Source organism: Nuphar pumila, chromosome 12 (genome assembly GCF_984573655.1).
Source record: "Nuphar pumila chromosome 12, dmNupPumi1.hap1.1, whole genome shotgun sequence".
In the NCBI taxonomy this organism is placed as follows: Eukaryota; Viridiplantae; Streptophyta; class Magnoliopsida; order Nymphaeales; family Nymphaeaceae; genus Nuphar; species Nuphar pumila.
The window spans coordinates 26,347,585-26,359,619 of NC_143260.1; the positions used below are offsets into that span (position 1 = coordinate 26,347,585).

The window sequence follows — 12,035 nt, forward strand, 5'->3', positions numbered from 1 at the left end:
GAAAGCATTTGAGGTCCCTCTACCAGCCGTTCATCACACAACATCATTAGCAATGATGCATCTGAGAGGCATCCCACGAGTCCCCCTCTCAAACCAAACCGACAGCAAAACGAACATCTAAAGCCTTCTGGTGACTGGAATACATGCCAGCAAGGGCAGTCAAGTCGTCCCTTCCGTGGTTCGCAAGTCGGCCAGACACATAGTCCAAGATCGTCTTGATCTAGGGCCAAGCAAACAGCCATGGAACCTCGGAAGAACTTCACCATGAATCAAGTGTTCAGAAGACCCCTGAACCGGCCAGCAGATAATAAGAAAACATCAAGACAAACTGCATTTGAAAGTTCAAAGCAACAAAAGGAATCCTTAACACAAAGAACAGTAACATTTATATCAGCATGCGCCGTGCCCCTTTTGATTGCACATGCCACCCCAGCCCAAGAAGCACAACGCACGCGAAAGTTCATCCCACAACCAGAATCCCAAATCCTTGAGGGACAGCAATAAAAACTCAACCTAAACTAAACCTCCCAAATTTGTTACAGAGACTTGAGGAGGGAAGAAACAAGGAAATTAAGAGAAAATAATTCAGATGAATTCATCCTAACCGTGCAGCAGAGCACCTGCCACAATTAAAGTGCATGTATCACGCTTCCATTGCTCGGTTTCAAGCCCATCCTGCCCACAGATGGATTCGCATGAAATGCTGACTGCCTTTCTGGACCACCAAGCAGCTTTCCTGTCAAGTCCAAGGGATCTGCAGCCTGCCCAGAAGCATCACCTAAGCTCAGTTTTGACATGCCCATGAGCTCATCGACATTGATTGGTTCCTTGGACAGTACAGCAGTTGGCTTCAAAACTGGATGCGGCTCTGAATCCTGCCCTCGTACAATGGCACATGGCGACCAGAAAGGGAGTGGTACTGGGCAATATGGTGTGAAAAATGCTGGGACCATCATCGGGATTGGAGGGCAAGCAGCAACAGGCTCCTCAGAGTCAATAGGTTCATTTGAACAGGTTTCAACGGGTTCATTTTCTTGATCAAGAGCAAGTCCTAATGGTGGAAATGGGCTGCTATCAGTCTCAATTGTCAGTGATGGAGCACTAGCAGAACTAACCAGGCGTGGTTTGTCGGCTGCCGGAAATTGATCAACTGACTGCATAAATCAAGTGGTCAATAGTCATAAATACACCAACACATTGGAAAAGCATTCAGAAAATGAAAACATACGTTGAAAACATGAGATGTGAGTGTACCATATCAGTTACTATGTCAAATAGGCTGGATCGTCGCTTTCTCCTACTTGAGTTGGTCTGCCGGATGAAGTACTTCTGGGCATGACTTGCTACCTGTGTGGGTGTTCTCGAAATCACAAAGTTGCGGGAAATTCCTCTCCAGTCCCCCTTGCCCAATTTCTGTAAACCCACTAAGAACAGCCTGTGCTCTTCTTCTGTCCAAGGGACACCTGCAAAATTTGAGAAAGTAGTGAAAACATATTTACAAAAACTGACGTGCAACTAAGAATCGGAACTGTAGATTCTAACAAGACCTGCAACAACAAAATCTAGAATAAGAATAGAGCTTTGATTTTTTTTTTTCTGGTCCACTGTTGCACACAGTTACCTGGAAGGCTGATTGACAAGTTTTTGCAGACCTACTCCCAATCACTTTAATACAAGACCTTTACACTTTATCAAACACAAAAGAACAAATCCAAACTCTAATGAGATATAAGACAACAGAGAACTGCCATCTCTAAAAGCAAAATTGCAACTTAGGTTACTTAATTGCCAAATCATTCACATACACTATAGAGTATAACACATTCACAGAATCCAGGCAGTAGTGAGACAAGTTTCCTAATCATCCCAAGAGATCTGAAGAGTTCCCCCACCATGAATGAGCATGTGGACATCAACTAAAAGAACAAGATGAAGTTAACAACACAAAAGTGAAAATTAACTTAGGCTTCATACAAACAAAAAAAGTCTTCCATCCATGTCATTAACTATTGTGGTTATCCTTTAAGAGAAGGTTGAAGCTTGTTTAGTCCGTTTTACATAAGATGGTCCTTCTTTGAAAAATCTACAGAATCAGTTCTTCGTCACTGTCCACACTAATGCACAAAATCCAAGAGTCTTTCACATAAAACTTCTTTAAATCATCACGCAGAACTTGGTTATGCTTTCCCCCTTCTGGAGTTCTGCAAACAAACAGTCCCCTACTTTTATAGATATAGAAAACCCGTCTTGGAGCATAAAGCCATAAACATTAACAAAAACAAAAGTATGACCGAATCCATTGACACAAAAAGAAATTTGCTACCACACTCTAAAGGCAGATTAAAAGAGACCCAACAACAATATCTTGTCAAGTCAAAAAAAGAAAAAACTTGGTGCATTGTAGGAACGAATCACTTTCCTTTCTTCCATATAATATACCAACAAAGTTTCCTGCACCCTCCAATACCTGAAGGTATTCCCTTGCATGCAGTTGAAAGCTATCAGCTGACACAAGCTGAAGGCAATAACACAACAACAACAACTACGCCTTCATCCCAAAACAATTGGGGTCGGCAATAACATGAAAGAAAAATTCAAGCTTAGGTTGAATATTAGATAAAGTAACTCAATCAAACATGACACAAGTAGATAGTTCGCAGTAACTCATTTGAAGGAGCTGCCTCCAGTCCAGCAGCTTTACAGGAGACATCAAGGATGACTTTGTGAATAATCCTTGCAAACAATCAAGTTTTCAAATAACTTGATACTTCAAATACTCAAGACACAAAATAAATGCACAGTGTTTATAAGCTTTACACAACAATAAATGCAGTATTTATAAGCTTTACACCACAAAAGAAGTGCAATAAATGCACAGTGTTTATAAGCTTAAGGAGACAACTCCTTACTGTAAATACATACCTTCAATGGGCTCACATAGCCCTTATTTATAAGCACTTAAAGAGATGTTGGGCTATTCCCAACGGCTCTTATTAGAGACGTTGGGAATTACCCCAATGTCTACCTTTTAAACTGTGTACAACAGTCAGTGGCTGACTGTTGTACACTGTACACAGTCAATGACTGTTACATAAAAGAACAAAAATAAGAAATGAAAAAAATTACAAAAATAAGAAAAAATAAAAAGGAAGAATTACAATCATATTAAAAAACATGAATATGCGTAAAATGTAGAAATGACTAAAATACTGTTACAACTAAAGAAATATATATTTTATATACATAAGTAGATGGATACATGTACATATATATGTATATGTATCTTTTTTTATATATATAAAATATATATAAAAAATACATTGTCTTATGAATTACAATTTAACACCCCCCCCCCTCAAACTTAGGGCAAGATGACTGAAAGTTTGCCAAGGAGGAAATTGAACCACAGAGCACACAAAGCTTTGGTGAAGAAATCTGCCAACTGATATTCTGAAGTTATATATGAAGATTTATAACTCCTTTCAAATACGCTTCCCGAACATAGTGACAATCTATCTCAATGTGTTTAGTCCGCTCATGAAAAGTATAATTTTTTGCAATGTATATTGCACTCTTGTTATCACAACATTGCTTGGTGGGCCCTTCTATTGAGATCCCCATGTCTTCTAATAGCTGATGAATCCATACAATTTTCATGGTAGTAGTCGCCATGGCACGGTATTCAGCTTCTGTTGATGATAGAGACACTTTTTACTTCTTCTTACATCTCCATGAAATCAGCGAGTCTCCTAAAAACACACAAAAAACAGTGGTGGAGTGACGATTATTTGGGTCACCTCCCCAGTCAGAGTCAGTATAAGCAATTAATTTTAATTCAGAAGAAGAGGATAAAAATACTCCCTTGTTTAGTATGCCCTTTATGTATCTCACAATCCGCAAGATGACACTCATGTGAACTGATGTTGGTGCATGTTGAAACTGACTTGCAGTATGAACTGCATGAGATATATCTGGTCTAGTAATACTCAGATACATCAAAGATCTCACAAGATGTCTGTAGGGGGTGGGATCGGAGAGAGAAATACCATCATCAATCTTCATTTTAGCTCCTACTATAGCAAGAGTTTCACAAACCTTATCATCCGTAATACCTGACCTGTCAACAATCTCAGAGGCAATCTTAGTTTGAGATAAAAAATACCCTCTATGAGAGTATGCTACTTCAATACCCAAAAAATAAATTAGAAATCCCAAATCAGACATTTCAAACCTATCCTTCAAAATTGATTTTATGCTTTTAACCCCTTTAGAATTACTTCCGGTTATAAGCATATCATCCACATATAAGAGCAGAATGACAATCCTTGCATTGGTTTTTCTAACAAATAAGGCAGTGTCAATGAAACAGGAAGAAAAATCATTTTCTAACATTACGGAGTTAAATCTATCATACCAAGCCTTGGGGGCTTGTTTTAAACCATAAAGTGCTTTTTGAAGGCGACACACTTTCCCTTTGGCACTCTTCATTCCTGGTGGAGCATCCATATATACCTCTTCATTCAGATCACCATTTAGGAATGCATTTTTAACATCCATTTGATAGATGTTCCATTTGTTGATTGAGGCAACTGTAATGAGACATCAGACAGTGACCATTCGAGCCATAGGGGCAAAAGTTTCTTCATAGTCAATCTCGTATTCTTGACTATATCCCTTTGCAACTAATCGAACCTTATATCTCTCAAGAGATCCATCGCTTTTAGTTTTTACCTTAAATACTCATCTACACCCTATTGCTTTCTTACCCTTAGGAAGATCTTGGAACTCCCAAGTCTTTGCCCTGTTGAGAGCTGAAAGCTCACATTCCATTGCTTTCAGCCATTCATCATTCTTTTTGGCTTCTTCGAAGTTTCTGGGTTCTATATAGGAATGAATAGCGCTAAGGCAGGCTCTATGTTTAGGAGTAAATGAATCATATGAAATAAACCTAGAAGGCATCTTTCTACTTCTCTCAGTTCTTCGTAGGTTTTCATCATTTATTGAATTGGACCCACTAGGTTCAATGAATTTTTCAATTGCACTCCTAAAACTGTTTCTATATCTACGAGTATATGTTATAGGATCTCTCAATGCTCCTTCATTTCTATGTTGGGAGATAGGTGGATGGGAAGAGCCATCTTCTTTATCATTGACGTCATTATTAATGAAATCGTCATCACTATCATCATCGTGTGCTAACATTTCAAATAAAAAAGAGTAATCCATGTTTTCTTCAAAGGGTTCACTCCTTTCAAAACCGTTAACATTTTTCAGAAAACTCACATTTCTGAAAACATATAGCTTGTCATTCTTAATATCATAACAACGAAACCCTTTTTGGGTTTCAGAATATCCAAGAAAAGTGCAAGCCAATGGCTTTTGGTGAAAGCTTGTCGTTCTTGTCAGTAAGAACGAAGCATTTACAACCGAAAATTCTCAACCGACTATAGTCGGGTTCTTTGGTATACAATTTTTCAAAAGTCGAGATATTGTTCAAGTTTTTAGAAGGTAGCTGATTTATCAGATAGACAGATGCTAAAGCCGCTTGAGCCTAAAAACCTTTTGGGATGTTTTGAGAAGCAAGTAATGTTCGAGTTGTCTCTATTATATGTCTATGCTTCTTTTCGGCTAATCAATTTTGTTGAGGGGTTTTCAGACAAGATCTTTGATGAAGAATACCATGACTTTCAAGATAATTTTTGAATTCACTTGAAAGGTATTCTCCACCAGAGTCAGTTCTAAAAATTTTTAGATTCTCATTAAATTGATTTTTAATCATCATATGATAGGTTTTAAAAATCGAGAAAACTTCATATTTGTATTTAAAAAAATAAATCCAACAATATCTCGTGTAGTCGTCAACAAAAATGACATAATATGCAAAACCCCCTTTTGATAGGATGGGTGTCGGTCCCCATACATCCGAACGGATAATTTGAAAAGGTCTTGTTGTAAACATAGATCTTTGACAAAAAGGTAATTTTTTCATTTTTTCAAAAATACAGTCATTACAAGTGAAATCACTTTTATATAGACTTTTAACAAAAGGTAAATGAGAAATTTTTGCAATATTTGGATGTCCAAGTCTCTTATGCCACACATTAATATCCTTTTGTTGGACAACATTACAAAACAGGTTCTTTGAAATTTGAAGGGAATTGACATAGTATAGATCGCCCTTCCTAGAGCCTTTCCCAATCAATCTCCTGGACCGACAATCCTGTATCTAACATTTGTTAGATGAAAACTTTATATCACACCCATGATTCGAGAGTTGAGAAATGGAAAGAAAATTTAAGTTTAATTTGGGTATAAATCTAATTTTTGGAATAAAGAACCCTTGTTTTTCAAAATTTCTTATTCTTTTTACTTCAAGAGATGTTTCATCCACAGTTGAAACAAAAGATGAAGAGGGATTTTTTGAGTATTCGAAAAAAGAACTAAAACTTGGGGTCATGTGAAAAGAAACACCCGAATCTAAAAGCCAAGAGGTCTTACCAAGAGGAGAAGAGGTTGACATGGCGGCTCCGGAAATAGCCCCTTTTAGAAGAGGTTTAAGTGCATCCATGATTTGTTGCAATGAGAGAGTTCCATTTGAAGATAACGAGCACTCTTCATTTTGAGGTTGGGATGTAGTAGCCATGACAAGTAACTTTTTTCACTTTGGGCAAATAGACTTGATATGCTCCGGTTCCTTACAAAAATGGCATAAAAGCTTGCTATAATCCTTCTTCCCTCCTTGACCACTTGAGTTTTGATTTTTGAAGTGAGGAGGCTTGTAGGTCCTTAAGTTGCTCTCCGGTCTTGAGACGGCATTAACTCTTTCATTTTCTTCATTATTGGAAGGTGTAGCTAGAACACTTGGGTTGTTCTTGCTTATACCCATACGAGTCTCTTACCCACTTAGTTTAGTAATTACATATTTAAGAGAAGGAGAAGTGAAGGCGGATAAAAGAGAAGACCGGATTTGTTCGAATTCAGGCCTAAGCCCATTCAAAAAATTAAAAAATCTATCTTCTTTCAATTGTTTATGACGAAGCTCTATGGCTTCTCCACTCCACTTGGGTTCGAGCATAGCAAGCTCATCCCAAATAGAAGAGAGTTCTGCAAAATACTCCCTTATAGTCATCTCTCCTTGATGAAGAGTTAGCGCCCTCTTTGGAGGTAATATTTATGGGATAAGTTCCTAGAAGTGTACATCTTCTCAAGGTACTCCCACGCTTGAGAAGCCTTCTTAAACTTGATAATATTGGCGTTAATTCTTGTTTCTACGGATAAGAAAATCCATGAGAGGATTTTAAAATTCCTCATCTCCCATTCTTCATGCTTTTTGGTGTAGTCTTCAAGAGCCTTGGCTCTTTCTTCGCCTTCAAGTATTTTTATTTCTCCTTTCTCCATCAAGGTTATCTTTGGCTCCAGTTCAGAAATCGATCATTGGACATAGCCCCAAAGCCCTTTCTCTTTAATATGAGCCCCCATGTTTCCGGCCCAAACGTGATAGTTGGTCCCATTGAGTTTGAAGCCGAGAGAAAAAATGAGTTTTTTTCACCCATTAGAGAGGAGAGATGATGAAAAAGAATACGTACCACAAAAGATTTTTAGACCTTTCTTGATAGAAGAGTCATCTAAAATATTGGATGAACAAGAGGATCCACTCCAATCACCAAAAAATCAAAGGTACGTTTTTCGATGCACCCAAAAAAGTGAGAATCCACACGATCTTTCTTTCTCCAACCTTGCTCTGATACCATGTGAATAATCCTTGCAAACAATCAAGTTTTCAAATAACTTGATACTTCAAATACTCAGGACACAAAATAAATGCACAGTGTTTATAAGTTTTACACAACAAAAGAAGTGCAATAAATGCTTAGTGTTTATAAGCTTTACACCACAAAAGAAGTGCAATAAATGCATAGTGTTTATAAGCTTAAGGAGACAACTCCTTAAGGTAAATACATACCTTCAATAGGCTCACATAGCCCTTATTTATAAGCACTTAAAGAGATGTTGGGCTATTCCCAACGGCTCTTATTAGAGACGTTGGGAATTACCCCAACGTCTACCTTTTAAACTGTGTACAACAGTCAGTGGCTGACTGTTGTACACTGTACACAGTCAACCACTGTTACATAAAAGAACAAAAATAAGAAATGAAAAAAATTACAAAAATAAGAAAAAATAAAAAAGGAGGAATTACAATCATATTAAAAAACATGAATATGCGTAAAATATAAAAATGACTAAAATACCCCTACAACTAAAGAAATATATATTTTATATACATAAGTAGATGGATACATGTACATATATATGTATATGTATCTTCTTTTATATATATAAAATATATATATATATATACATAATACATTGTCTTATGAATTACAATTTAACAGACTTCTACCCAACAAACTCAATCCAGCTAACCATTCCTATTCCAGGTAAATAAGTGATGCAATTTCGTCCTACTGCATGTATTACTAAAATCCTAATTGAATCTAGTGGCAAAATGTTACATGACCACTTGAAAATGTCAAAAAGGTTCCTCTGGTATCTCTTCAGCCGTGAATTCTTGTGAAGTATTCCAGAATTTCAATTTTCCTAGTGTAATACCGCCCAGGGAATGTTGAGAAAGAAAAAATAGGAGGTAGATAAGAAAAGAAGAGGGATAAATAAAACGTTCTTACACATAAGTATCATACTGATCACGAAAAAATAACTTGCGATAACAAATAAAAGGGAGTAAAAAACTAATGTACGCACAACTTATGAACTTTACCTATAAGATTGTGATGCGATAGATGAACCATGGTTAACATGATCTAACACTTGACTTGTGACCCCAACCTGTGACTCAGCATACTGCTACACCATGATCATTTTAGTTCAAGTGATGCAACCACAAAATATCATGGCATGCTCACTCCTAGAAACCCACAAACTGCAACTCAAAACCTTGGCTACTATGAGTTTATTGTGGATATATATTCAATTTACTCATGGATTCATAACAAATGCAGTTGACTGCCAACACTTCTTAGGGTTAAAATTTATCTTAAATAATATTTTGAAGGGAAAAACAGGAAAAAGAAAAGCACCGATGCTTGTCACTATGCGTCTGATAACATCATGAAATGCCCATCCCCCATATTATCCTAATTTGTTGCTTGCCTACAAAAACATTTTATGTAACCAACTCTACTTAGCAAGGAGAGAATTTCAAAGCACAAAGTCAATAGTTCACATACAACTCTTTGATAATGGGTTAAAACGCCAGAAAAGCATGTAACATCACCAAACGAGATATGAGCTGAACATGTAAGCACCAGTAAGTCCTAACAAGAATTCAAATAAAAACAATTAGTATTACGAAAACTTCAAAATTTTGCCAGATTTTCCAATTTTACCATTGATGTCAAATTTATAGATAAGTTCAGGGATACTATGCATGATTCCACTGTCCATCTAACGGCCAAGTAAAATTCATCATCACCGAAGTATAACAAAGAGAAAAAATAAACATTTAACATACTGAATCGTTTCGGCCTCGAGCACAGAAGAAAAAACAAGGAAACGAATATCCCAGAAGCGATTAAAGGACCTTTCTTTTAACAGCACGAAATCCAAACAAAACATGCATAATATCAGGAGAAAAAAAACAAAATCAAACAATAAGACTTTATGAATTCGAAAAAGACTTCATGCGGATCCAAAGAAATCCTAATGAGGAAAATCTTAAAAAAAGGATTTGTTTCATCTTCTACAATAAAGAATATCCGATTCGGATTGTCAACCCCCGGGAAAAACATGAAATTTGACAAAAAAAAAGAGAGAATTCTGTCCGTGAAAGGCTTCGGAGGGCTCGAAAGAGGAAGCAATGATATAAAAAAAATGAAAATCTCCATCAACAAAAAATAAAGGCAAATTCGCAACAAATCAACAACAGAGATGAGATATACTAACTCCTAAATTTAAAACAACAGCAAGCTAGTAGAAAATCGATCGTTCAAACAGAGCACGAAGAACCAAAAAATGGTGAACTTTTGAAATTTTCAAAAAAAAAAAGAAACTATAAAGCTAAAGCAATCAGAATACTTCTCTGCACACTATTACAAGATAAAAAAAACGCAAATTTAGGGCAAACAAATCCGATCAAAACATAAATCACGTAAACGTTAAAAAACAGCAAAAGAGAAATCCAGAACTTATAGAACGCACGATCAAGAATATATCTAACCAAAATCAGAGGGGGAGAGAAAGGGGAAATTGCTGACCTTTCTTCCTCTCGCGGCAGCTTGATGAGCACGAGGCTTGCAGGGCGTCATCGGAGGCGTAGCCGCCGCCTGCGGCAGCAGCGGCAGGCTCCTCGGCCGGATCAGAGGGCGAGCTGGGGTTGTTCGCGGCCGGCGATGCCCCCCCGGCGTAGTACGAAAGGTTGCTCATGCTGGCGCTCTTCTTGATCGACCCGTCGGTGAGCCTCACGCCGAAGAGCTTCACCCCTCGCGACGGGCACGTCCGCGAGTTGTGCCCGTTGTGGCTGCAGTGGGAGCACCTCCGCGTCATCTCCAGCGACCTGCGAATCGACCCGATCGGAGCATGCAAGGGAGGAGCGCAACCACTGAAGTTGATGGACGGCCGATGACCGAGGGTCGATAGCGGCTGCGAGATCACGGCCGTCGATCGAAGCCCATGGCGGCGGAGAGAGGCAGAACAAAACTCTCTCTCTCTCTCTCTCTCTCTCTATATATATATATATATATAAAGAAAAAAGAGACGGGTTCCAGCTGGGGTGGGATCTCCGGCATGAGTGCCCTCTCACGCCTTTGTTGTTCAATGCAAGGGTCTTATGGTCTTACTTAAGCATGTTGCTGCATCGTGATTCATTGATATTTGCAGGTCATGTTCTTATTTATGCAGATGATCTTAAGCTTATCCTTGGGTTTTTTCTATTTCTATTCGGGTTTTTTCTGAACGAGAACAAATAATTTTTTATTATATTCAATGTTAAGCTTACTATGCTTGCAACTGGAAGAAGAATTTTTAATTGTATTATTTCTAAGTTGCCTATAATGTACTTGAGCTTGTCGTTACAAGTAAAAAAACTCTCTTCTGTTGCATGGGTTACAACGCTTCAAAAAGTGAAACACAAATTATTATCGTGGCAGTCATCTTTTCTCTCCATCGCTGACTACATATTTCTTTCTACTATTTCATAATTTTTCATGTCTATGTTTGTGATGCCTTTGAGAATGAAGAAGTAGCTAGCAGGTTTCATATGGTTTGGGTGTCAACTCAAGAGTAAGTGTCACTTGATTGGTTGATGTTCGATGGTCTTACCTCGACGTATGACTGACTTAGGTGTTCCTGCGCTCAAACTGCGGAGCATTGTTCTTATCGCCAAGCAATGTTGGTTGGCCCACCAACCAAATAACTTTTGTGCTCGTTTGCTTCTTGCTAATTATGGGGCTCCTGCTCTTATCCCGGTTCGCCTAGGACTCGAGGTTTGGCGTTTTTGCATTTGTTTAAATCGTAGTTGAGGGTTTTAGCCTTCTTCAGAGACCATTTTAGGGACTTAAAAAATTTTAGTCAGTGGTTGCACTGGGCACTTGCGCAAAGCAGAGAGTTCCTCACCTCAAAAATCTATAGATTGTTGCTCTCCCTGGGGGCTAATTGGTTGCCCTAGAGTGTGCTTTGGGTGAAAGGCCCTTCTTCCCATTCTCGGGTCCTGACTTGGTTAATTTTGCATTATAGGATTCAAACCCACGGTAATTTAAAGAAGTTGGGCTTTCAGCTCATGAGTTGGTGTGTGCTTTGTCATGTTGCGAAAGAATTTATGTTTCACTTATTTTGGTCTTGCATAATATTTGTGGAACTCTTTAACAGGACTTGGAGGCATCCAGAAGTGTTTGTTAAGGAAGAGTCCTTTGCGCTCGATCTGATCTTGAGCTCGGTTTGTATTAGGTCAGGGGTGTAGATAGGATTCATGTGAGGGGGGAACAGGGGTGTAGAAAAAAAAATGGTGTGATAGTTTGGGA

At 38.1% G+C, this 12,035-nt stretch overlaps 1 protein-coding gene across 1 annotated transcript; it reads right to left on the minus strand.

Moving 5' to 3' along the window:
• Positions 1–307: 307 nt before the first annotated feature.
• LOC149820386 (transcription factor MYBS3-like) lies at positions 308–10,737 on the minus strand. The gene is made up of 3 exons (XM_089983060.1): positions 10,275–10,737; positions 1,255–1,463; positions 308–1,154 (listed from the first exon to the last, which is right to left on the minus strand). The coding sequence occupies exons 1-3, from the start codon at positions 10,561–10,563 to the stop codon at positions 630–632; spliced, it is 1,023 nt and encodes a 340-aa protein (XP_089839186.1). The 5' UTR covers positions 10,564–10,737; the 3' UTR covers positions 308–629.
• Between the last annotated feature and the right edge of the window lie 1,298 nt (positions 10,738–12,035).

Bases quoted from the DNA above. Each gene is read 5' to 3' on its own strand.
- LOC149820386 (XM_089983060.1), bottom strand. From the start codon at position 10,563: ATGACGCGGAGGTGCTCCCACTGCAGCCACAACGGGCACAACTCGCGG. The intron at 1,464-10,274 runs GTCAGCAATTTC...CAAATTTTGCAG, and splicing joins CTGCCGCGAGAGGAAGAAAG to GTGTCCCTTGGACAGAAGAA. The intron at 1,155-1,254 runs GTACACTCACAT...TGATTTATGCAG, and splicing joins TTGACATAGTAACTGATATG to TCAGTTGATCAATTTCCGGC.